Here is a 27,964-nt window from a genome sequence, read left to right on the forward strand (position 1 = left end):
ACATACCTGGTTGAGCTCCTCGTCATTGGCAACTGCCAGCAAGATGTGTCTCGGGGCTATCCGGGCCTTCTTGTTGTCCCTCGCGGCATTCCCAGCCAATTCTAGAATTTCCGCTGAAATTACAAGGAGGCATTAACAGGCAATCACAGAATGGGGTCCAAGCTAAAGCTTTTCTTTAGAAATGGCCTTCAAGTTTGATCACATTTATTCATTTGTGATTTCTATGTCTCGGCCTGGAAAGAAATCCAGGAAGCATAAGAGAACTCAAGTTAGTCCCAGCTACTCAGGAGGCCAAGGCAGGAGGATCGCTTGAGCCCAGCCAGGAGTTCAAGGCTGCAGAGGGCTATGATTGTGCCACTGCACCTCCGCCTGGGCACACAGTGAGACCCTGTCTCTAAAAAAAAAAAAATTTTAATTAAAACATTTTAAAAAAGAAAAAATAAGGTCACAGAGAAGTAAGCTATTTTAGCAAGATGTCATCCGATCCTGTGGCAAAGCCTCCTGGTTATCCCTCAGCATCAGTTCTCCCTTTTCGTCGTCTTCCTTGGTACAGGACTTCTGATTTTTTTTGCCAAGCCCATAACTGCAGGAAGACTATATTCCCCTTGATAAGTGTGGTTCTGTGGCCAATATTTGGCCAAAGAAGGCAAGCTGTTGTGTTGTCTGGTCCTTCGGGGAAGTGTCCATCAAGGAAGGGGCTGTGCCCTTCTCTCCTTTCTAATGGTGGGCTGAGGACACAATGGCTGGAATGTGAGCAGCCATCTTTGACCAAGAAGAGGAAGTTGTGCATGCTAGAGCAAGAGCATAGAAGGAAATTGAGTCTCTACCAATCTAGACTGTCTGTTCTAGACTTCCTTTGTATGAGAGTGAAATAAACTCTCTTGTTGAAGCCACTGTCTACAGAAGTGAATCCTGACCAATACAGAATCCTACTATACAACATAAATTCCTCTCAGTCTGTGGGGAGCAGGGCCATCTCTGATAGAGAGAATAGTGATGTAGGTAAAGTCTGTTCTGGGTACCCACTTGGACTTCTCTTAGACTCTCCTTTTTTTTTTTTTTTTTTTTCTTTTTCGTTGAGTTGTTCTATCGCCCAGGCTGGAGTGCAGTGGCATGATCTCGGCTCATTGCAACCTCCACCTCCTGGGTTCAAGCGATTCTCCTGCCTCAGCCTCCTGAGTAGCTGGGATTATAGGCGCGCACCACCACGCCTGGCTAATTTTTGTATTTTTAGTAGAGACGGGGTTTCACCACGTTGGTCAGGCTGAGCTTGAACTCCTGACCTCAGGTGATCCACCCGCCTTGGCCTCCCAAAGTGCTGGGATTACAGGCGTGAGCCACTGCGCCTGGTTGACTCTCCTTTTCCTCTTTGCTCAATGCCCTACGTCTTTCCTGTCCTAAAAGAAAAGTGGACTGAAGGACTGACTTATACTGTGGGATGAGGAAATGGTTAACCCGAAAAGTGAATTCCTAAAGGGAATGCCACGAGACCTGTGTAGGAAAGCATGTTGAGCCCAGGGGGTCTTCCACGTACTCCCCAAAACTTTAGCATGGCTGACTTTAACAAACATGCCACTTGGCAAATGTGAAAAAATTGATAAGAAGAAATTTTCCTAAAGCTATTTCACATACTATTAAAACTTTGGGGTAAAAAAAGAAATCTGTAGAATTGGTTTCTACTATCTATATGCTTTCCCCCTTCCTCTTCTGTTTTGTTTTGTTACTTTTCTTTCTTCTTCAATTTTAGAAGGATGTTCCACTAAATCAAATTTGCCTTCAAAAGTATGAATGAGGCTTTAAAGAAAAATTCCTTCCCTTGGAAACCTAGAGGCAATGTGTCAATGTGTTGTCTCACTGATAATGAGGGGGGAAAGTGTACGTGTGTGCGTGTGCGTGAATGTATTGTGTGTGTGAATGTGCAGGCAGGCATGCGTGTGTGTGTGCGTGTGGGTATGTGCTGGGAGGATATGCTGATACAATGGCACAAATACTAAGCCCTAAAATTAACAGATGACTTTGTATGAGTCTTTGCAATCAATCTAATTTCAAATAAAAGAGCACATGAAATTGCTATCATTCATAAAATATACGACAATAACAAAAACTTGGCATAAGTATGCCGTATTAACTAATCACATGTGATTAACAAATGAATTAGAATAAAATAAACATTACAGTTAAATATTCATAGGCATTTCCATAAAGAAAAGTGCTAAATCACCATAAATTCATTCTCACGTCTTTTCCAGATTATTAAGCAATGAATATTGTGTTTGCCAACTATTCATTTATGCAGTGACCATGTTTTCTGAATCAAAGATTGGGGCACTAAAATTTGAGAAGTGTGAGCATGCTTGTTGGGACAGTGGGATAGGGTATTTGAAATTAATGCTGTCTGTGAACCGACGGATTATATTGGAAAAATGAAATTAGTGCTGTATTAGATAATCAGGCTTGCTGCTTTCAGGCTGTTTCCCAATCCTTGCTTTCTCTTCAAAAGAATGCCCATTAAAAGGAAATGGAGTTGCCAGGCATGGTGGCTGATGCCTGCAATCCCCGCAATTTCGGAGGCAGAGGCGGGTGGATCCCTTGAAGTCAGGAGTTCGAGACCAGACTGGCCAACATGGTGAAACCCTGTCTCTACTAAAAATACAAAAATTAGCCAGGCGTGGTGGTATGTGCCTATGATCCCAGCTACTTGGGAGGCTGAGGCAGGAGAATCACTTGAACCTGGGAGGTGGAGCCTGCAGTGAGCCGAGACTGGGCCACCACACGGCAGCCTGGGTGACATAGTGAGATTCTGTTTAAAAAAAAAAAAAAAGAAAGAAAGAAAGAAAGAAAAGAAAATGGAATTATAAAGCTTTCAAATAGACTTTATTTTTTGAGACAGGATCTCCCCTCTGTCACCCAGGCTGGAGTGCAGCAATGTGATCATGGCTCACTGCAGCCTTAACCTCCCAGACTCAAGTGATCCTCCCCCATCAGCCTCCTTAGTGCTGGGACCACAGACTTGTGCCACCGTGCCAGGCGAATTTTTAATTTTTTTTTGTAGATGCAGGGTTTTACTTTGTTGTCCAGGCTGGTCTCAAACTCTTGGGCTCAAGTGGTCCTCCCACTTCAGCTTCCCAAAGTGCTGGGATTTCCAGGCGTGCGCCACTGTTCCCGGCAGGCTGGCCTTCTGGCTCTAGGTGAAAATGTGCAGCTCCCCACTGTGTACAGTGAAGGGAAGTGTGCTGCCCCTGCTCATCTCAAGGGACTCTCATTTCTGGGGTACACATGGGAGGAAGAAGCACTCCACTCATCTGTTTTTCTAGGTGGGTTTGGGGGTTAATGAGCCTCCCAATTTTAAGCTTCTGAGCAACTGAATTGAATTTAGCATCCTGGATCATTACTTTCCTGCCTCCTGTTACCTGCATTTAGAGGGAGAAATTAAGCACCCTCCCCAAGTTCATCAAATTAACTGTCAGCATAAGAGGCAGGGCTCATGGGAAGCACTACGTTATTTGGAGTCTTCAGGAAGCCCTGAAGGTCAGGTTATTTTCAGCTTGACAGACAGATGCACAGACATTCACAGACAAAAAAATCTGCAGGAATAAAATGCAGCATAGGATGAGACTGAAGGCAGAGACTCAGCATGCAGCACAATTCAGGGAATGCAGACGATGCTTGGGGACCATGCAATGGAGCTCTTAAACCCTTTTGAAATAATTTATAAGAAAGAAAACCTTGATTATGCGTTCTAGTGCAAAAGCAGTGGTAGGACTTTTTTTTTTTTTTTTTTTTTTTTTTTTTAAACTTAGAGAGAAAAAGATAACACATCACAGAAAATCTACATCAAATAGTTCTTATCTCTTTCAGATGTTTAGTCCGGACATCCTTGACACATGGACTTCACCGTTTAAAAACATCCGGACATCCTTGACACATGGACTTCACCATTTAAATGTTTGTAATAACATTAATCATTAGCCAGGCACAGGGCTCATGCCTATAACCCCAGCACTTTGGGAGGCTGGGGTGGGAGGATCGCTTGAGCTCAGGAGTTCAAGGCTGCAGTGAGCTGTGATAGTGCCACTGCACTCCAGCCTGAGTGACAGAGGAGACCCTGCCTAAAAAAAAAAAAAAAATTCAAAGCAAGTGAAACAAGAAAAACATTAATCATCATTCATAGTTTCAAATGTTATTATGGCAAATATAGTCCCATGAACTATAAAAGTTTGCTACATTCTTAAGTGACTTTATTGATCTTAGGGATTTTATTAATCCTGCCAAATCCTTATATTGGCAATCAATAGGAAAACTGGATTTATACAGCACTAATTTACTCTACTACAAATGTTGTGGGAAGATCATAATTCTGTTAAGTGGTGGGGACTTCTGTGGCAAACCCCTCACTTCTCAGAAGTCACACTTCTAGCAATAGTAACCATCTGGAATACAGCTGAGTATCTAGTAGTAAAAATAATTTTTTTAGCCAAAATGGATACTGTAAAGCTCATACACATTATTTTGGAAGAGTCTGTGTCCTTTCATTTTGTATACAATTTAAACCAACAGTGGATCTTCCAGCCCACAGAAGATGGGAAATAGCACATTAATTATAGGGTTGGGACAGGTGAGGTAGAGTGACCAAGACTCTGTCTCCTTACCAGGCCCTTTGTTCCTTGTCCACTTGCCCACTGATTGGCGGCGTCCCTGGGGTTCTGTCTGTGCCTTCTGCTGTGCTAGGGCCATGCAATCTTCTGGGAAAAATCCCTTCGGACTCAGGGCTCCAGCTTCTACCCACCTGCCTGTACTACTGAATCTGCACCTCCAGCCCTGCCATGATAATCACCCAGGTGGCCTCACCCGCGGGCTTCACAGGTAAAGCAAACATCACATTCCCCAAATCAAAATCATTTCCCCAAACCTGCATTTCTCATCACCCTTAGAACTGGCAGCTCCATCCACACATGGCTCCTACCAGAGACCTGGGAGCCATTCCCTATTCTTCCCTCTCCCACTCCCGATCTCCTTCCAGTCACCACATGGGGTCATCCAGCCTCATCAATCTCACACACTTTTGGCCTTCTTGTTGCCATTGCCTGAGTTAAAGCTCCCTTCTCTTCTAACCCAGATAATTGTATTGGGTGTCTAGATGGTTTCCCCATCCATAGTTTTGTTGTTCTCCAGATCCATGCCAGCATGGCCACTGGTGACCCGATAGGTACCCTTGTGCAAATTACAAAAAGATGCTCCTAGCTGGGTGTGGTCCCAGCACTTTGGGAGGCAGAGGCGGGCAGATCGCTTGAGCTCAGGAGTTCAAGACCAGCCTGGGCAACAAGGCGAAACCCCGTCTTTACAAAAAATACAAAACTTAGGCGGGCTTGGTGGTATGCACCTGTAGTCCCAGCTACTTAAGGGGCTGAGGCGGGAGGATTGCTTGAACTCAGGAGGTCTAGGCTGTAGTGAGCTGTGATCATGCCACTGCACTCCAGCCTGGGCAACAAAGACCTACCCTGCCTCTAAAAAAAGAAAAGACATTCCTGCCTCAAGACACTTTTTATATTTAGAGACAGGGTCTTGCTCTGTTGCCCCGGCTGGGGTGCAGTGGTGCTATCAAGGCTCACTGCAGCTTTAACCTTCTGGGCTTAAGTGATTCTCTTGCCGGAGCCTCTCAAGTAGCTGGGATTACAGAGGTGAGCCACCATGCCCAGCAAGATGCTTTACTTTCTGGATTTTGTTAGAACAAAACTCTTTACTACCATCTGCTGGAAATTCTCATAATAAATACAAAAATCTTTGTAGTCTAGGATTTGAATGATATTGCCTTAAATGTGTGCTCTTGTGCCATGTACAACTTGCATGACCACATGTGCTGGTGGTCAAAGTAATCTTTTACAAACACAAATGTAATAAATGAGAATCATTAGGCAAGAAAATTTTTGATGTTAAGTGGTGAGACCCAATTATCTGGAAATGACATGTAAATGACAAGTGTCTATGTTACACAATGATTTCATGGGGTATCCTGAGATTCAACCCAATTTTAAGACCTACTCGTTCTGGTCAGTTGAAAATGTATTATATTACAGAACATTTTCTCATCATCAAAATGATTATAAACAATTCCTCCTCAACATCTTGTATTTATATTATATCTACTGTCAGCACAGACAAAATGCTATTGCAGAATTTGGGGCTTGTTTTTTCAGTCCGTTTTTCCTCACTTACATTGGAGGTGTGAACTGGGCCAACATTATCACAATTCCACAGATGAAGAAACTGAAGTAGGAACGTGATAACCATTCTGGGAGGCAAGCATGTTGAGGTCAATGGGGCGTTCTAGATGAGCAGTTGAGCATGCATTCTTTGCGGGACTGTGCACCCTCCTTCAGCAGGTGGGGGCTAGAGACACTGTGGCTCTAGCATCATGATCACCTGTGAACCTGGGGCTAGCCAGACAGTCAGTCCATAGAATCAGGCGAGGCATGCTGCTGTCTCTCGCCCAGTGTTGCTGAGAATTTGTGCCCTCCTTTTTTGACTGTGTTGTCCCCAGCCTTCTCTTCCTGGCCATGCCTGTGGCCCCAGATTGCCTTCCAGAGGCAGTGTGTGGGACAGAAGGCCTTCAGAAACCACAGACATAAATCTGACAGGAGTGGTAGACTGGCCAGGGGAAGCCCACTGATGGTGGCTCGCTGGCCCCCAGGACATCAGCAGGAGAATCCAGTTGATGTGGGGGTGAAGAGCACTGCTTGCCACAGAGATCTGGCAGGGAGAAAAGAGTGGAATACCGCCACTTAAGAGTTGTGTAATGAGGGTCACTTAGAGAGGCTGTGCCTGGGTATGGGAAGAAGGTGTCTAGGGGGCACTGTCTCTAGGGGCACACTGCAGTGTCTGCATCAGTTCCCAGCAGCCCTTCTCCTTCTGGGAGCTGGAGGAGGTGCCTCCCCACCTGAGACCAAGGCCTCCAGCCAGCTCTGGAGACCCCGGGGGCCCAGCTTCCCCTCTGGGCTCCTTGTCTCTGTGTTTCCAGCTCTCCCCCTCCTGCAGGGGGGCTACACCTTGTTGGTGCTGGGAATCCCTTTGGTAGTCTGGTGAGGCCCAACAACTCTTCTCAGAACAAGGTGTTTGATTAAAAAAAAAAAAAGGAAAACATACATAACATACATCTACCATGTAACCATTTTAAAGGATACAATTCAATGGCATTAAGCATATTCACAATGTTGCAGTCATAGCTATCCATTTCCAGAATGTTTTCATCATCCCAAATGGAAACTCGGCACCCATTAAACAATAACTCATCATTTCTCCCTCCCTCTCCCCAGCCCCTGGTAACCTCTATTCTACTTTCTGTCTCTCTGAATTCACCTCTTCTAGGTATCACCTCCTCTGGGTATCTCATATAAATGGAACCATACAATAGTGCCCTATTGTGTCTGCCATCCTTCATATGCATAATGTTTTCAAGGTTCATCCAGGTTGTACCATGTATCGGAATTTTATTCCTTTTTGAAATATTGTGACTGAATAACAGCCCATTATATGAATATACCACATTCTGCTTATCCATTCATCTGCTGGTCGACACTTGGTTGCTTCCACCTTTCGGCTGTTGTGAAAAATGCTGCTAAGAACATGGTTGCACAAATATTTGTATGTGTCCTGCTTTCTTTCTTTTCTTTTTTTTTTTTGAGAAGGAGTTTCACTCTTGTTGCCCAGGCTGGAGTGCAGTGGTGCAATCTTGGCTCACCGCAACCTCCGCCTCCCGGGTTCAAGCGATTCTCCTGCCTCAGCCTCCCCAGCAGCTGGATTACAGGCATGCGTCACCACGCCCGGCTAATTTTGTATTTTCAGTAGAGACGGGGTTTCTCCATGTTGGTCAGGCTGGTCTCAAACTCCCGACCTCAGGTGATCCGGCTGCCTCAGCCTCCCAAAGTGCTGGGATTACAGGCGTGAGCCACTGTGTCTGGCCAAGTCCCTGCTTTCAGTTCTCTTGGGTATACAGCTAGGAGTGGCATTGTTTGGTTGTATTGGTAATTCTACGTTTAACTTTTTTAGGAACCATCAAACTGTTATCCACAGTGGCTGCACCCTTTTTTAAAAATAAATTTTTATTTTGATTTTTAAAATTTATTTATTTTATTTTATTTTATTTTTTGAGACAGAGTCTTGCTCTGTTGCCCAGGCTGGAGTGCAATGGTGCAATCTTGGCTGACCACAACCTCTGCCTCCCGGGTCCACGCCATTCTCCTGCCTCAGCTTCCCGAGTAGCTGGGACCACAGGTGCCCGCCACCTCACCCAGATTTTTATTTTAATCTTTGTGAGTACATAGTAGGTGTATATATGTATGGGGTACAAAGATATTTTGATACAGGCATTAAATGTGTAATAATTACATCATGGAAAATGGTGTTTCCTTCTCAAGCATTTATCCTTGGTATCACAAACCATCCAATTATACTCTTTTAGCTATTTAAAAATGTACAATTAAATTATTTTTACTATAGGCTGTGCCATTTTACATTTCATTCATTCATAAGATCTGGTGGCAGCTCTAATAACTACTTTGAGTGTGAAGAGCTCCCCATCCCCTTTGTCTCCCAGTCCACACCTCCCGCTTCTCAACTCACTGTGGTTTGGTTCTGACCTCCCACGCTGTCCTTGCCAAGGTCATCATGACCCTGAGGTGGCTAGATCTGTTGTCCTTGTCTGGTTTTTATCAGCGTGACCCTTAGGGGCTCCTGGCCCTCCCTCCCTTCCCTTGGCCTCTGATGCATCACATGCTCACATCTTTCCTCCTTACCCTCTGGCTTTCCTCAGCCTCCTTTGCCATCCTTTCCCCCTCTCCCTGGCCCACCGTGCACACTGGTGTCGCTCATGCTGGGTCCTGCGCTCTCTCTGGGTGACCTCGCTCACTTCCACTGCCTTAACACACCGATGTGAACCTCCTGCCCACAGCTCCCTCCTGAGCTGCCGACACACCAGGGGGTCTTCACTCAGTAACAGTAACAGCCACATGGATGGAGTTGCTCACGTGTGCTGAGCGGTGCTAACCACTTTTCATGCATTATTTTATGTAATCCTCACAATAACATCATGAGTGGTAAAGCAATGAGCCTGAGGGTTCATAGCTGATACGTGGCAGAACCAGAATCTAGGTTCAGGCCTGGGATCCAGCATTTCTATCCACTCTGCTCTTCTGGACATCTTTTTTATTTTTATTTTTATTTTTTGAGAGACAAGGCCTTGCGTGGTCGCCCAGGCTGAGGAGTGCAGTGGTGCAGTCATAGCTCACTGCTGCCTCGAATTCCTGAGCTCAAAGAATCCTCCCACCTCAGCTTCCCTAGCAACTGGGACTATTCAGAACATACCACCACACCCTGCAACCTCCACCTTCTGGGTTAAAGTGATTCTTCTGCCTCAGCTTCCCAAGTAGCTGGGATTACAGGCATGCACCACCATGCCCGGTTTATTTTTGTATTTTTAGTAGAGATGGGGTGTCATCATGTTGGTCAGGCTAGTCTCGAACTTCTGATGTCAGGTAATCCACTCGCCTTGACCTCCCAAAGTGCTGGGATTATAGGTGTGAGGCACCGCGCCCGGCACACACCTGGTTAATTTTTAAATTTCTTGTAGAGAAATCTTGCCCACCATCTTGCTCAAGCTGGTCTGGAACTCCTGGACTCAAGTGGTCCTGCCACTTTGGCCTCCCAAAGTGTTGGGATTACAGGCATAAGCCACTCTGCCCAGCCCTCTTGGACATCTTATAGACACCAAAGCTCAACAGGTCCCAAACTGAGCCCCTCCTGCTGCCGCCTGGTTCTCACCCATTGCTCCCTACTTCAGCTACAGGTACCATTCTCCATCCACTAGCTGCTTTGCTCTCTCTCCTCCTTCCTCTTGGCCAGACTTTTTTTTTTTTTTTTGAGACGGAGTTTTGCTCTTGTTGCCCAGGCTGGAGTGTAATGGCACGATCTTGGCTTACCACAACCTCTGCCTTCTGGGTTCAAGTGATTCTCCTGCCTCAGTCTCACGAGTAGCTGGGGTTACAGGCATGCGCCACCATGCCTGGCTAATTTTGTATTTTTAGTAGAGACGAGGCTTCTCTATGTTGGTCAGGCTGGTCTCGAACTCCCGACCTTAGGTGATCTGCCCACCTTGGTCTCCCAAAGTGCTGGGATTACAGTTGTGAGCCACCACACCCGGCTGGCCAGACTTCTTTTACCCATTCCCTGCTCCTCTTGTCTCCAAGTCCACACCTCATTCTACTTCTCACCCAATGGGAGTGTGGCCTGAGAGAAAGTAGCTAGTCCACGCCTGCAAGATTCATGTCATCCTTGATGCCCCTCCCTGTGGATCCAATCCATTATGGAGCGGAGCTGACTCCACCCTCCAGAGAGCTCCCAGATTTTCCATTTCTTCTCACCATCCCCACTGTACCCTTGGTCCTGGCCACTGTCAGTTCTTTACAAAGTGACACTAAAACAACTCCACTGGTCTCCTGGAATCTGATCTTGCTCCTTGACAACTGTTCTCCTAAAGCCAGAGTGATGCCCCACAGATGCTGCCACCTCCCTTCGATGCCTCCTCTGCTGTGTGTGTGTGCGTGTGTGTGTGCGCGCGCGCGTGTGAACCCTCAACGTGGCCTTCAAGGGCCATCACAGTCTAGCGCCTGCTGCCCTGCCCCCATTTCATCTCTCACTCCTCCCATTCCCAAGCTCTGCTGCAGGCACATTAGGAAGGGCCACACACTCTTTTAAACTTGGAATCTTCTCCATTATTCTCAACCTCCTTTACTATCTTCCCCTAGTTCACCACCCCCCATCTGAATCTGGCTGACTCCCTTCCCCACCTGGCTGCTCATCAGAATCATTTGGGGGAACTTTTAAGAATCCTGATGCACAGAAAATACTCCAGCATCTCTTGGGGGTGGGACCCAGGCATCAGGATTTGAAATCAATCGATGCAAGAAATGCAGGGTTGACAACCTGGTTTTGGTCTTAACAATGCTTACATTAGATTAGGCGGCCCTTCCCCCAACCCGCACTTCCCAAAGTTCCTCTCATTCCCTGCCCGACAGCACCTGATCTTATTGTGAGGCATTTCCTTCTTGTCCTCCTCACTGGGCTCTAAGTCCAGCAATGGGCAGGACCAAGTTAGCTGGTTTTCTGCTGTATCTTCAAGACCTGATTCAAACGAGGCACTCAGTCTAGATTTGTTTCACGAATGTGGAAGTCATTTCAAGGGTGACAGGAGGCTTCCACATTTTGACTCCCCTTCCCTAAACAGAATCAATGGATACCTCTTTAAAAACCAAACAAATAAACCAAAAAACAGACAAAAATTCCCCATGTCACTTACTCAACAGTAGCTTGCAATTCCACTAATATGATTCATTCCTTTGGATTACAACGCCTTGTCTCATTAAAATGTAAATTCAGCCTGAAAATATACCACCTTAATGGAATTAGTCATTTATACTTTGTCCTGAATGATTTTATCAGCTCTTAATAGAGGGGGGAGGAGAAGAATTACCATTTATTGAGTGCATCCTATACGCCAGGTGTTTTACACGTATTAGCTCATTGAATGAGGTTAAATGAGCTAGTTCTGGAAACACCTGGAGCTCAGAGAGGTTAGGGTAACAGAGCTGGTGGATGAGTCATTCCGATTGGAAACGACATCTGAGCCTGCACTCTCTCCGTGCCTGCCTGCCTTTGGAGGAGAGAAAAGGCACAAAGAAGGGAGGGAAAGGACACAGAGGACAGGCCTGGGCCTCAGGAGATCAATGTCACCTTCTCCTCCTCTATGTGGCCCAGGATGGTCTGGACACTGGGACTGGCTGGGGCAGGAGGACTTTGGCAATGGCACCCTTGCAGGTGTTCATCCTCTCCACATTCAACTCGCCGTATAAATGGCCCAATTCTATTGCAGGAACTCTGCCTAAGGACTCACTGTATGCGCTGGCGTGGAGAGGCTCAACAAATGCTCTTTGAATGGATGAACGAACAGGGAGAGGTAAGCTTCGTTTATCTCACACATCTGAACAAAAGACTAACAGAGATGCCAGGGATTCCAAAGGCCAAATTTTGTATATGCACTGGATTAGACTTTTGCCTGTTTTCATCACACAAACATTGGGGCAGTGTAGCACAGCAAAACTGCGTGGCTCGAGGTCGAGGGCCCTGGGGGAGTCCTAGTTCCCCATTTGAAAGCTGTGGGATCTTTGAGTTACTCAGTGTCTTCCAGTTTCAGTAAGTGACACACACCTACCAGGTTTTAAAGCTTCATAAACCCTTCTCAGAGTCTGCTCTCTCCCTCCCTCAGCTCGGAGGTTTTCCTATCAGATTCCTTGGCCTCACTCCAGATCCAGTGAATCAGACCCTTTGAGAGTGTATCCAGGAGCTTGCATTTTATTGTATTTTATTTTATTTTATTTTTTGAGATGGAGTCTCTCTCTGTCGCCCAGGCTGGAGTGCAATGGTGTGATCCCAGCTCACTGCAACCTCTAACTCCTGGGTTCAAGCGATTCTCCTGCCTCAGCCTCCCAAGTAGCTGGGATTACAGGCCTATAACCCCAGTAGCTGCCACCATGCCTGGCTAAGTTTTGTATTTTTAGTAGAGATGGGGTATCACCATATTGGCCAGGCTGGTCTCGAACTCCTGACCTCAGGTGATCCACCCGCCTCAGCTTCCCAAAGTGCTGGGATTATAGGTGTGAGCTACCATGCCTGGTGGGAACTTGCATTTTAAACAAGCATTCCCTACATCTTTTGGCTTGAAATTAAAAGATTGGCTACAATCTTGCTATTCAACGTGGGGTCCCTGGACCAGCAGCATCAGTATCACCTGGGAGCTTGAGGAATGGCGTCTCAGGGCCCACCCTGCCCTTGTCAACAAGATCCCTGGGTGATCCCACTTTGAAAAGCACTGCTTTTCAGAGTCCTCCAGCTTTCCCCAACCTCCTAAAGGAGGGAAGGACTTTTAGCTCAGGAGCAAGGCTTTCATTTCATAAGAGGAAGACTCATGATGCAAAGGTCTGCCTGGTGGAAGCTCTGTGGGGAGGACATTTCCATGCATGGATCAAGGAAAACCTTTCACCAATCAATGTTGGTTGGTGAGCGATGGGGACTAAGAGGGCAGGGCAGGACTGAGCATCTAGAAAGGAAAAACCAGCAGAAAAGAGGAACCTGGGGACAGAAGAGAGGACCAGCCCTGCCACAGCCCAGAGGATTTCATGCAGTGAGACTTGCCTCCCCAGTGTTAGACTGTTTGGGGAGGTTTGCTTTTTAACCTGGCAGAATTCCCAAGGAACTTAACCTTGGTGTCTAGGGAATTTGTTAACCTTGGGCAAAGTCAGAGACATTGTTGCTCATGGCTATTACCCAACAAGGGACTAAATCACACTTATTGTATATATATATTTATATATTTTATTTGTAAATATTTCTGAAAAGCACCCCGATATTGTAAAGTTTGGTTTCTGTTTAACTATGACATAAGAGAACAACAACAAAAAAGCTAAAGAGAAAGTTACTAAGATAAAGAACACACACAGCAAAATCTCATCTTTCAGTAAAAAAATTAACTTTAACAACAAATCTGGGAAACTATTTTCTGTGCACCCCTATTAGATGAGAATCACCTCAGTGAAGGAGAACGAAATTAGAACATTACATCGGCTTCATGGCAGCACCCGAAAGATGCTTTTGATGATCAGATAAATGTTATTTATGGACACTGAGTCCTAGTTTAAATATACCAGGAAAACTGATGTTTAATGAGCAATTTGATGTAAAAAGACTCCCTTTTACAAAATGAATATCAACTCCCCCATTCTCCCTGCAGTTTATTTTCTTCAGGAGCTTAGATATTTATATATTGCATTTGCTTAAAGTAAGACGCACCTTTTGCAGGACTGGTCTAGGAGGGCCACTTACTTGATTGTGGGTTCTCTGCCTTCCATGCTGATCACCTGTCCTTCCTATGCACTTTTCTCTCCCCTAAAGTCTGCAGAAGTTGATTTTAGCCAAGCAGGCCAGTTGCAACCCTGTCACCACCCACAGTAGCCTTGAGCCAGCCACAAGGCAATTTGGAGCATCCCTCCCCAGCCTGAGAGGGGGACCCAGGGGAGGGTGGGGACCTGGGAGCAGGCAGTCTCCTTTGCGTGTCCTCATTACCTGCCAGGTACTCAATGACTGCCGCCATGTAGACAGGGGCGCCCACGCTGATTCGGTACTTGAACGTCCCTTTCTTCAGATAACGCATCAGCCTCCCCACTGGAAAGATGACACCTGCCCTGGCTGAACGGGACAGCTTGGACATTTTCTTCTTCCCGCTCCGGCCCGACATCTTGCCTCAGTTTCCCTCTCAGCTTGCTGACACAGTGGCCTCCCGGCACTAACACAATGCTGAAAAGGAAAAAGGGAAAGAAGACAGAGTTGAGGAAGGGTAGTTGGCAAACATCTTGGGCACAGTGGCATGGCCCTTGGGTACCACTGTGACACCTCTGACTGCCCCAGGGAGGCAGCTGAAACCTGGCTGCCACTGCAGGTGCAGGAGGCATGGGGTCTCTGAAGGGCATGGGCAAGCTCACCCACAAACATCCGTCCCCCACCAAGGCAGCCCGACCTCAAGAGGAAAGGCCACAGAAAACTGTCACTGAATAGGGAGGTCTCAATCCTGTGGTCAGCTGAACAATGATCCCCAAAGATGTCCATTTCCTCATCCCCAGAATCTGTGACCGTTATCTTATATGACAGAGACTTTGCAGATGGGATTAAGCTAAGGGTCTTGAGATGGGGAGGTTATCTTGGATTATCTGGGTGGGGCTAATGTAACTGCCAGCCTCCTTAGAAAATGGAGGCAGGGGGTCAGAGTGGGCAGTAAGAGATGTGAGAACAGAAGGAAAAGGATTTTCCCCTCAAAGCCACCAGAAGGAATTAGTCCTGCTGACACCTTGACTTTAGCCCAGTAAGACTAATTTTGGACCTCTGACCCCTGAACTATAAGAGAATAAATTTGTATTGTTTTAAATCACTAAGTTTGGGGTAATTTGTTCCAGCAACAATAAGAAAACTAATACAATACCTCTTGGCTTATATGACTTTGCCCATTATAATGGTTAGTGTGTTAGTCTGTTCTCACACTGCTAATAAAGACATACCCGAGACTGGGTAATTTACAAATAAAAAGAGGTTTAATGGACTCACACTTCCACGTGGCTGGGGAAGCCTCACAATCATAGTGGAAGGTGAAAGGCATGTCTTATATGGCAGCAGACGAGACAGAATGAGAGCCAAGTGAGAGGGGAAACCCCTTATAAAACCATCAGATCTCGTGAGACTTATTCACTACCACGAGAATGTACAGGGGAAACCATGCCATGATTCAATCATCTCCCACTGGGTCCCTCCCACAACATGTGGGAATTATGGGAGCTACAATTCAAGATGAGATTTGGGTGGGGACACAGCCAAACCATATCAGCCAGGTTTGACAGACATAACTGAGAGCTGAGGCATATTTCTCAGACACTTTTCTAAATCATGCAATAATGTAGCACTCTTAGAAATGGAAACAGGCCAGAAGAGGCAGTTTTACTGAATATGTGTGGTATGCAAACATATCAAATGAAAAGCCATAATGCAGCCTGAGCTTCTGTTCCTTGGAATGGGGAATCCAGGTTGATTTTGGGGAGGAACTTCACAGTCAGCACGAAGAGGTGAATTCAGCACAAGGAATTAAGAGACAAATATTCACTGTTGCTTAAGGAAGCTATCTTTTGTGTGAAGATAAAATAATTACATATTCCTGGACGGAGTATTTGTAAGCCCACCTGCAATCTAGAAAATTGTAGTAGATCTTGGGTGGGCTCGATCTGCTGGTTGACAGAGTAACCGACAAATGGAATATAATCTTCAGTAAGTAAAAGCAAATTACAAGGGACAAACGGTCAGCAGCAAAGAAAAGGAAAATGACATTTTCTAGGAAATGTGTTAATATATCAAAGCTCTCTTCCCCAAGGTCAATGGCGTTCTCAGGGGCTGTTTCCTCTGGAGATGAAAAATGAGAAAGTCAGGAACAAATTTAAGTTGGTTCTATCCATTGATCCTGGTTAGGTCATCATACCAACAGGCAAGATGGCAAAGGAAAGGAGGGTCCAAGGAAGTTGCTAAATGTATGACAGAAGAAGGTACTAAATGAATGCTTGGCTAATATGAAATAGATACAAAACCGGGATTTACTTAATCTAGGTGAAAGAGTGAACAGATTTCAATTTTCTAAAGCATCTGATAACTCCATTACGACCAAGGAGACTATACTAAAGCTCTGAAATTAGCAACAAACCCCTTTCTCAACGCTCACCTGTCCCTGAGGTGAATGATTCAAGTTTGGGGCATTTTAGTATATACTTCATATACATTATTTAAAATGCTCATATGTATTTACTACTACCCTATTTTATATTTTATATGTCGTTTTGCCACCAAAGGATGTAGCTATTCATCAGTTAGGTACAAGCAAGGATGAGAGAAGTGCCTTAGACTATTATCTCTCTGACCACAAGGCCCAGGGATCAGACAATGTTGTCATGTTGTTTTATCACGTTGTTGTTTCTTCATCTGGAAGAAACAAGATCTCCCACATTTGCTGTGCTGCTGCTGTCTGTGGCTGTTCACTGTCATAAATCCACTTGTAGGGGTTTTCTCTTTGAGGAAGCAAGCAACTATGTGTTAGGTAAACGTGTGGAGGGCCTGCTGTTAGCACTGTAGCACGAAAGAGGGGAAACAGACAGCATTGCTAGCTGGGTTGTGGGGCTCTAAATGGAGGTCCTCTTGCTATAGTGGAAAGAGCCCAGGACTGGGGAACAGGAAGTCCTGGGCATAGTGCCACTTCTACATAACTACAGTCATGCACCCCACAATGACTGCACATATGACGGTGGTCCCATAAGATCATAACGGAGCTGAAAAATTCCTATGACCTAGTGACATCTTCCTTGTTGTTGTTTGAGAAGGAATCTTGCTCTGTCACCAGGCTGGAGTGCAGTGGTATGATCTCGGCTCATTGCAACTTCTGTCTCTTGGGTTCAAGCGATTCTCCTGCCTCAGCCTCCCAAGTAGCTGGGACTATCAGCGTGCACCACCACGCCTGTAAATTTTTGTATTTTTAGTAGAGACGAGGTTTCACCATGTTGGCCAGGCTGGTCTCGAACTCCTGACCTCAAGTGATCCATCCTCCTCAGCCTCCCAAAGTGGTGGGATTACAAGTGTGAGCCACAGCACCCGGCCAACCTAGTGACATCCTAACGGCATAGCACAATGCCTTACTCGTGTGTTTGTGGTGACACTGATGTAAACAAACCTACTGTGCTGCCAGTCATGTAAAAGTCTAGCACCTATAATTATGTATAGTATATAATACTTGACAACAAATGACTATGTTGCTGTACTCCTTCTACTTATTAAAAACAAGGTTAACTGTAAACCAGCCTCAAACAGGTCTTTCAGGAGGTATTCCAGAAGGAGGCATTATTATTACAGGAGATGACAGCTCCATGCGTGTTATGGTCCCTAAAGATTTTCCAGTGGACAAGACATGAAGCTGGAAGACAGTGTTATTGATGACCCTGACTCTATGTAGGCCTAGGCTAATGTGTATGTGTCTTATTTTTTTTTTTAACAAAAGTTTAAAAAGTTAAAAAAAAATTTTTAATAGAAAAATGCTTATAAAGACTATAAAGAAGGAAAATATGTGTAGCTGTACAATGTATTTGTGTTTTAAGCTAAGTGTTATTACAAGAGTCAAAAGTTTAAAAAGGTTAAAAAGTTTATCAAGTAAAAAAATTACAGTAAGCTAAGGTTAATTTATTATTGGATAATTTATTATTGGATAAGGCTAATTTATTATTAAGGAAAATATTGTCTTTTAAATGTAGTATAGCTTACATGTACGGTATAAAGTCTACACTAGTGGACGATAATGTCCCGGGCCTTCACATTCACTCATCTCTCACTCACTCACTGACTCACCCAGAGTACTTCTGCAAGTATAGAGCTAGTCCTGCAAGCTCTATTCATGGCAAGTGCCCTATACATGTGTACTACTGTTTACGTTTTATACTGTATTTTACTGTCCCTTTTCTAAGTTTAGACACAAAAACTTACCATTGTGTTACCATTGCCTGCAGTATTCAGTATGGTAACATGTTGAGCAGGTTTGTAGCCCAGAAGCAACAGATCATATGATTATAGGCCAGGTGTGCAGGAGGCTGTACCATCTAGGTTTGTGAAGTCCACTCTATGCTGTTTGCACAATGACAAAATCACCTAACGATGCATTTCTCAGAATGTACCCCTTTCGTTAAGTAATGCATGACTGTAGTTATTTGAGCTTCATAAGTTATTTGTTTGGACCGCAGTGGCCTCATCTGTAAAACAGGGGAGGTGTCTAACATCCTTACAGTTGTTCTGCTCTTAAACATCCTGATTTTTCTGAAAGGTAGTTTTCAACGATTTTGGTAGAGAAGCTTAGGCTCTGTAAGCAGTAGGTTCTAAAGACTTAAGAGCCTACACAGGCTCATGAAGTTGCATTAGTGACTCTCCTAAGCCAATTATGTGCTTTTCTCAGTTAATGGTAAGTGGGATTGGAGGATGATTAGTAAGTCTGGTTGTCAAGAAAACCACCTGAAAAGCCCATCACAGGGTGGATGTGCTCTGTGAATATGGTGTGTGCTGGCTGGTCTTAATCTCTCCCTACCATGCTTCCACCAGAGAATGCTGCATGACGTACAAACATCACAAGGGCAGGGACACCCCCGTGCATGTGCACACACACAGACACGCACATGCGCACACAGACACACACACGCACACACACACACACTTTCCTCAAACAAAACAACCAGAGAATGACTAGGTGTGCAGGATAAAGCTATCTAGGGACTTTCCCACTATTAGCTGTCAAGAGAAGTCACAAATTGCCCTAAAAATTGGAACTTAGGACTAGGAGTAGAAAAAAAGCAAGTGACTTCAGGGCATAGATGCCTAAAACACTCATGAAGAGGCCAGGTGTGGTGGCTCACGCCTGGAATCCCTAAACTTTGGGAGGCCAAGGTGGGTGGATCACCTGAGGTCAGGAGTTTGAGCCTGGCCAACATGATGAAACCCTGACTCCACTAAAAATACAAAATATTAGCTGGGCGTGGTGGTGGGCGCCTGTAATCCCAGCTACTCTGGAGGCTGAGGCAAAAGAATCACTTGAACCCGGGAGGTGGAGTTTGCAGTGAGCCGAGACTGCACCACTGCACTCCTGTCTGGGCAACAACAGTGAAACTCCATCTCAAAAACAAACAAAACCCAACACTCAGGAAGATAAAAGAGCCACGTAAGGAAAATCAAAGTAGGAACAAGTAGAGAAACATACCACCTGCACATTGTAAAAAAGTCCCTAAATGTAAGAATCATCCCAAATATGGTACTTTATAACAAGGTTTTCTCTCTGTGGCTTCCAGACTTCCCTCTAGGTGAGGGCCTTAGAGGAAATCCCCCTGGGTAGGGGATGCAGCTCCATCTGAATTCTAAGTGTGAGACGGATTGACTTACATATGTATTTTAAGCAGGACTGGAGAGTTCTCCACGCCTGCCAAACCCGTCTTTTTAGGTCTTGTGCAGAATTTAAGCAGCCAGGCACCTATCTCCCAGACCCTCTTGGGGACTCAGGGCTGTGAGGCCCCTGCACACGGACAGTAAGAATTAGAGCACATCCAGGAATCCCTAGGGGAAGCAAGGAGGGGCTGATGGAGCTGACATGTTACATCTATCAGAGCCCACCGACAGCACGAAGTGCTGAGCCTCTGGGGCCACTCCAGAGAAGACCTTGCTTTCTAAAGACCACCTCTCCCCAAAGCCTGTGCTGGATTATGCCTGTAGTTATGATAAATTATAACCCTGAACTTCCTTCTTTCACCAGGCCACCCTTTCCTCTAACTCTGTTCCGTCTTGGGAAGTCAGGAGTCAAAAACTTGAATGGGTTTTTATCCACATCCTGGGAATTGGAGTCTCGGTGTAGGCCTACTGTCTAAAAAGAACCACTGCAAGGTGAAAATTTGTTTCCTTCAGGAGAATACTTAATGTTTACATTTAAGTATTAGCCTGAAGGAAACAAATTTTCTGCTATAAGACAATTTCGCTCTCATTAGGCAAAACTTAAGGACTATGATATACTAAGTTTACACATTTGGAGAGCGAATATGGCTGGATGCAGCTCTTGGTGTGCTCAGAGACACCGTGTGGGCAATCCCTGGAGGCCACGCGGCTCTGTTCAGATGGCCCCATCTTCCCAGACACATGTGGGATATAGAGGAAACCAGACAAACCCTGGATCTGCAATGTACCTGTCCTTTCAAAGCAGAAAGACCAAGGTAAACAGTCTTATAATTACTCGTAGAGAGGATCAGAGCATTTCAAGCATGTTAACGGTGAGAAACAGGGAGGTAAAACTCCAGACTCAGAGAAGAAGAGCGAGAATGTGGGGCTCCTGGCTTGTTCCCCCCAACCCCCAGGAGCACAGCAACTGCAGGCACATCGTTGGTCTTGTGTGTGCTGGGGAAGAGGGCATATTCAGATGCTGTTGTTTCAGGATTTATTTTTAGGTTTGGCTTTTAAGCCCATAACAACACCGACAGTTTAGATTTTATATATAACACCGGGTAAATATGAAATTGCAGCATTGACTCAGACACGGGCAATAAACTCACACCAGACTATTCAAATAACTACCGTATTTCACTGATTTTATGATGCACTTTTATTTTTTAACATTTTACTGTCTCTAGAAGTCAGTATGCATCTTGCAATCGATACCATCATAGATTCAATGTAAGACAGTATTTATGGAGCATTTATTATTGAACAAGAAACTATATTAGATGTTGTTAAATTTACATGACCCTTGTCCTCCAATATTTTCCAGTGAAGTTGCCTGACAGACCCAAATGAAGTTTCAAATAGATGTCGGAGCCACGGTTCCCAAACTGTGCAGAAGCACCGCAGGAAGGTTTCAGCTTTCCCTTGAATACAGCCATAGTTGGCCTCTGTGGGACCCCACCACTACCAGCTCCCGATGGTTCAGTTTCAACAGTAGGGTGCACTATGTTCCTTTCGGTGATGCCCATTTTTTTTCTTTCAAAGCTGGGTTTTTGGCTGTTGTTGTGATTAAAAGTAAGTGTTGGGTGAAAGTCAATACAGAACAGAAAATGAGGGTGGTAGTGTCCAATCTGACTCCAAGGTCTGGGTATCTGTGCAGTGCCCAACAGCTGTATGCATCGTATTTGTAGTTCATTGTGGTTATTTAAGAACAGAATAAAAATACTTTTACCTTTTAATTCATGTGTATTATTTTCCCAAATGGCTAGTACAATGTTAGAACATGAATACTTATTAAGTTGTCTGGGCCTAAACACTTCATAAATGGAACAGGCAGGCGTTTCCTCTGCCCTAGTGGTATCAAGAACACGCTGGAGACACTAAGAACTCTGAGAAAGTGAGGGAATTTCTATGTGAGGGCCCACCTCCAACAAGCTTAAACCTATTCTTGTGACTTGCTCAAGGTTACCCTGAAGCAAGGAAAATAAGAAAGTTAAAGAAATTATTTAAATATTTTGAGTTTATCTTTAAATCTAAGGAATATTTGCACATAGTAAAAAAAAAAAAAAAAAAAAAGAAAAAAGAAAAAGCAAAAAGGAACCAAAACGTATAAAATGAAGAGCAACAGTTTCTCACGCATTGATCTCATTTAGAGAGACAAGTACAGGCAACGAGGGTTAATTTCAGTTCTGGTGGCTACCTCCAAAACTCTCATGCTTATACCTCCACTTCTTGATCTATTTTCATTTTTAGACAGTCTCTATCTGTGCCGAAGAAGGATGAGACCTTAACCCACCTTCCTCCTCCCTTTTCAATTGTTGACAGTTATTTTTTCAGTTTTATTTCCTCCACTGATTGCCTTGGAAACTTGAAGTAATACTGTATACTCCAATCTCTATTTCTGACTTCATCAACTTTGGGGATTATCTCTCATGTCATCATCATATGAGACGAGGAAGTAAGTGCCCTAATCTTTCCCTGGTCCTCTCCTCTCTACATCACCTCCCTAAGCTCTACTTCTGTCTTCTATACTTGCTATCATCCTAGTTCATAACATATATATTTTATTCTATAATCACAATAAAATCATTCACATTTTGACTCTAGATTTATTTTGAAAGTTAAACTCCATTTGCATGGTTAAGACTTTCTAAATATTGTTCCCCGCAGAACTGAGTATAGTGCTTGTCACATTTGTAAATATTTTCTGCAGAATCAAGTGTGATGCTACCAACATAGTTTCTTCTTTGTGGTCCAGCATTGGAATCCTTGAGTCCTCATGTCAAGATGATTTTTTTTTTTTTTTCCTGAAAACCTGATGTTCAAAAGCATTCCACGTTTTCTGGGGCTTCACATTTGGACCTCGTCTTTCTTGTATAGCTTCCTCTCTAACTCTGAAGTTATTAACTATAGTTGATTCTCAATATGTGGGGTAGTTATGTTCTATAAAGTAGTCAGAAACACAGAATTAGCGAAAACTGAAAAATTGCTCTTAGGGGAAATACAGGGTTAGGCTCCTACAAGCCTCTGGTCACAACATTTCATCAACTAATCAATACTTAACCTTGTTTTATGTGTATTTGTGTTCTAAGACACCTTGTTTAATAGATACTGTTGACTCATTAACATCGAGCTCCCGGCCAACAGCACTGTAACACGTGCCAGAAGGAAGCTTGCACATGATGGCCTTCTTGCACTTAGGAATGCTAGACATCATTTCAGCACGACACCTGGGGGCCATTCTAAACAGCAAAATCACCAACAAAAAGCACAAACATGCGAAAAACATGGCACTAAATAGGGCATGGAAAGGGCACTTGGTTGCAGTGTGAGCTGAAACAAGAAGGCAGTCACGTGGTGCAACCTCTGCTGGGAAGGTATGCTTGTGGCAACTAAGATGTTTTGCTGCTCTGTGCACGTGCATGTCCTAGAATGACCATGAAAGTGCCGCAAGTATTGATTTGGGGGTTCCAAATACATTTTAGCATGTAGGCAAATTCACAAATACAGAATCCACAAATAGGAACGTGGACCATATTTTTCTGTGTTGACAAAAGATGTTCCTTTACCATGTCCTCAAAATCACTCAGCTTCTCAATCATATTGTTCTTTGTAGAGACCCTGTTCTTCCCAGAGAACCGTTTGCAGAGGGGTTATTCTCAAAGCCCTCTGACCTCCAGCTCTAGTTTGGAATGGGAGTTGTTTTAGCCAGCGGTCCTCCTGGGACTGGTCTTTCTGGGACCTATCTTCTCTGTTCATCCTTGGCCCTATGACTTCCTCTTTCTTGGTTTTCTCCCTTGTTTTGTTGGTATCCACCTGATGTAACTCTTCAGAAACAGGACAGGGAAGTAAACTTTGTTTTCTTTCTTTTTTTGAGACAGAGTCTTGCTCTGTCACCCAAGCTGGAGTACAGTGGTATAATGGTATAATCACGGCTCACGGCAGCTTTGACCTCCTGGGCTCAAGCAATCCTCTACCTCAGCCTCCTGAATAGCTAGGACTATAGGTGTGCACCACACCCAGCTAATTTTTCTGTAGAGATGGGGTCTCACTATGTTGCCCAGGCTAGTCTTGAACTCCTGGCCTCAAGTGATCCTCCCGCCTGTGAACTCTTGGCCTCAAGTGATCCTCCCGCCTCAGCCTCCCAAAGTGCTGGCATTAAAGGCATAAGCCACCACATCTGGCCTAAACTTTGCTTTCTTTCAGAAACAGAACTATCTTACTTGAATTATCTTTAGGTTATCATTTAGTAGAGTATTATCATTTTTAGTGTCAAAATCATTTTGCTTCAATATTTTGAAGTCATTGCCAAGCCGCCTTTATCCTGCTCAGCGTTTGTCAATAACTTGGTTCAACCTGAAAACTTAAGACTTTTATAACATGTAATTTTTTTTCCATTATGTCTCTGATTATCCCTCCCCACTCAACCCACTGCCAATTTCTTTATTTCTCTCTATACCCCCTTTCTTTGTCTCTTACTGAGATTCCTATAAACCAGGTATTGGATCTCCTGGATTAATAGTCCAAGTCTCTTATCTTTTTTCTTCTATTTTTTCTTCAGTCTTTATCTAATTTTGGTAATCATATTTTTAATTTCCAAGAGCTCTTTTTGTTCTCAGATTATTCCTTTTTTACAGCATCCTGTACTTTTATGTTTGTACCATGTCTTCAAATCTCTCTGAAACTAATTAGAATGTGTTAAATTTATCTTCTGTCCTCTAAATTATTTTATCAGGCAGTTGTTATATTGATTGATTGATTGATTTTCATCTTTTACTTTCATGTAGGCTTTTCTTAAATGTCTGGTGATCTTTGGTTATGCATTTGCATTTAAGAATGAAGGACAAGGCCGGGCGTAGTGGCTTATGCCTGTAATCCCAGCACTTTGGGAGGCCGAGGTGGGCAGATAACTTGAGGTCAGGAGTTCGAGACCAGCTGGCCAACATGGCAAAGCCCTGCCTCTATTAAAAATATAAAAATTGGCTGGGCGTGGTGGTGCATGCCTGTAATCCCAGCTACTCAGGAGGCTGAGGCAGGAGAATCAAGAATCACTTGAACCTGGGAGGTGGAGGTTGCAGGGAGCCAAGGTCCTGCCACTGCAACGATCCTTTTTTAAGTGCTCCAGCCTGGGCGAGAAAGTGAGACTCTGTCTCAAAAAAAAAAAAAAAAAAAAGAATGAAGGACAAGGTTGATGATTACAGGCAGATAGAAGAGCTTTCTTCAATTCTTCAACCATTGTTTGGTGAGCATGCTTCCTGTTTGGGACCTCTGGGTGTGTGTGCAGGGCATGCCAATTAGTAGGCATGGCTTTAGGGTGTCCAGTTAGGAACTAGTTAGTTGTATTAGTTCATTTTCACACTGCTGATAAATACACACACAAAACTGGGGACAAAAAGAGGTTTCATTAGACTCACAGTTCCATATGGCTGCGGAGGCCTCAGAATCATGGCGGGAGGCAAAAGGCACTTCTTACATGGCAGCGGCAAGAGAAAAATGAGGAGAAAGCAAAAGCAGAAACCCCTGATAAACCCATCAGATCTCGTGAGACTTATTCACTATCAGGAGAATAGCATAGGAAAGTCCGGCCCCCATGATTCAATTACTTCCCCCTGGGTCCCTCCCACAGCATGTGGGAATTCTGGGAGATACAATTCAAGTTGAGATGTGGATGAGGACACAGACAAACCGCATTAGCAGGCATGGCTTTAGGGTGTCCAGTTAGGAACTGAGGACCCCCAAATGCCAGAATGAGTGGGGAGCTTTATTTTGTGGTGTGATATTTATCCTAGAAATTCTACGTGTGCCTTGTAGTTTTGTAATTTTTTTTTTTTTTTTTTTTTTGAGATGGAGTCTTGTTCTGTCACCCAGGCTGGGGTACAGTGGCACAATCTTGGCTCATTGCAACCTCTGTCCCCCGGATTCAAGCAATTCTCCCTGCCTTAGCCTCCTGAATAGCTGGGATTACAGGAGCCTGCCACCACGCCTGGCTAATTTTTGTATTTTTAGAAGAGACAGGGTTTCACCATGTGCGACAGTCTGGTCTTGAACTCCTGACCTCAGGTGATCTGCCTGCCTCGGCCTCCCAAAATACTGGGATTACAGGCGTGAGCCACCATGCCCAGCCTCTTGTAGTTGTTTGATTGCTTTAGAGAAGAACTCTCAGATTGTTAGCTTAAGGGCTAAATACCAAACTGCTGGAAACTCTTCTAGTAGTAAAGGAGCGAGAAAGGACAATTCACGGAGCTGTCCTGGAAACAGACCTTCAATGAGTCCCCACTTCTCACCCTCCCCACCTTCGCTGCAGTTCCCTCTTGCTTTTACTCTCAGTTGTGGCTTCCCCTGTGACGTGCATATGTTCTTATGCACTTTCAGTCTTCTGGCAATTTCTTGAAATCCCCCACCTGCTGTTAACTAACACCACCAGCCCCTACCCCTTTGTTATTGTTTATTTTATTTGTACTTCTTTACCATTATTTCTGTGGCTCTGGAGAGGAGGGGTTTGAAGGAAAGTACATGTGCTCAGTCCATCATTTTGAACTGGAAACTGAGAATGTTATTTTACTTTAACATTTTAACAAAACTCATTTGTGGATCAGCCTGAAATGAGTATGCTGCTGAGGAGAAGCAGCTCAACTGTTTTATAATTGAGTAATAATGTCATGTTAAAAAATTAAGATCACCTTCATCACCAGGTGAGTCACTGAAAACTAACCGGTCTTGAGATAATTGAAGAATATAAAATTTTGCATCAAGAGACGATAAAGACTCCTTAATAGAATAGAATCCAACTCAGTGTGTCTGTATTTGCACAACTGCAGCATATGAGGTTCCTCTAAACAATATTTAAAATTGTACTGTGATCCCAGACGGGAGGAGAGGAAAGAAAGGAAACCCCTCAGCACGTGCCCTGATTGAATGAGTTGCTTTTGGTGAGAAACAGGGAACTTTATTTAACACCCTGATGGCCTTCATCAAAAGACAAAATAGTCTGGTGTGTTTAGACCAATATTTTCTTTTTATTCAACTACTTTCTTTTTCAAGTATAAGGAGCTGATAAACAGTGAGCCATATTTTACACCTCAGCTTCTCCACATTTTTATTTTTATTTTGTAAACTGTGGAGGGCTGCAACAAACCCTCTACCAACCAGCAAGGTGGGCCATTAGACACCTCCAGAGTCCTGATTTATTTATTATTTATTTATTTGTTTGTTTGTTTATTTTGCTTTTGTTAATTTTTTTATTGGTATTTGGTGACATGAGTAAGTTCTTCAGTGGTAATTTGTGAGATTTTGGTGCACTGAACCCAATTCGTAGTCTTTTATCCTTCACCCCCTTCCCACCTTTCCCCTGAGTCCCCAAGTCTATTATGTCATTCTGATGCCTTTGTACCCTTATAGTTTAGCTCCCACTATGGGTGAGAACATACAACACCATCCTGACTTAAATGACCATTTTTTTCTATAGTCAAGCTTCTGCAAGGAGGTTTTGAAAAAAAGAGAGCAGTCAGTAATGTGAGGATTGGGAGCTATAATTACAGGCCAGGGTGTCAAAGGTGGGGTTCGGTCGCACCGATGAATCACCTCGACAAAGGATCTAGAATCACAAGTCAGCTTATTTTAAAGCACTCTTTCGGGATCATTCTCTTCAGAAGTATGCAAATCAAAGTGCTTTCATCATACATTATTTTAAATCTAGAAATAAGAGATCTTAGAGCTTTTTAATGATGGAATTGAAATTTTAAAAAACCTTTAAACATTGTTTTCATGAACATGAAATTCACAGTGTCATCCCTAATGGACTCGTGTACTGTTTTAAAATTGCTGAAATTTATTCAATTTATTCATTTTTATCCCCTATGATATTTCCCTAATCTGTGGTATTGTGCTTCAGAATATTTTATATTGTAAATATTTATGAAAAGTGATGGAGACACTGTAATGAAGCATCTTTGTCAGTTCAGAATAATCCTTTGGGAGAATAAATTGAGATGAAATAAAACAAAACTAGGTAGGAAAGGAGGGGATTCAATATAAATATATTAACTATACACTGAAATATATTTTAAAGGGTATGAAAAAAATCTAATAGATTTTGACTGTATTTTGGTATGTTACCCTAAGTACTGTATTAAAATAATAATAGTTTGTTAGCATTATTTTGTAGCTGTAAAAACCATTTTCAGTAACACAAGCTAAATCACTGGCTCTATTACACTTCCATTTATGAACTCCAAGGGCAAATCATTATAGTATAATACTTTCCAAACCATTTTCTTTCAAGGCCACCTTTAAGTGAATGAGAATAGTCAATAATTTTATCGTCATATAT

At 43.8% G+C, this 27,964-nt stretch overlaps 1 protein-coding gene across 1 annotated transcript in view; it reads right to left on the minus strand.

Moving 5' to 3' along the window:
• Window positions 1-27,964, minus strand: part of MACROH2A2 (macroH2A.2 histone) — a 59,207-nt gene that overhangs the window by 21,827 nt on the left and 9,416 nt on the right. The window contains exons 2-3 of the mRNA XM_045361073.2: window positions 14,167-14,397; window positions 7-113 (exon numbers count right to left, since the gene is read on the minus strand). Of these exons, the coding sequence (XP_045217008.1) occupies window positions 7-113; window positions 14,167-14,338 (279 nt within the window). The 5' untranslated portion in view covers window positions 14,339-14,397. The remainder of the gene's footprint in view (window positions 1-6; window positions 114-14,166; window positions 14,398-27,964) is intronic.

This window comes from Macaca fascicularis, chromosome 9 (genome assembly GCF_037993035.2).
Source record: "Macaca fascicularis isolate 582-1 chromosome 9, T2T-MFA8v1.1".
NCBI classification, from domain to species: Eukaryota; Metazoa; Chordata; class Mammalia; order Primates; family Cercopithecidae; genus Macaca; species Macaca fascicularis.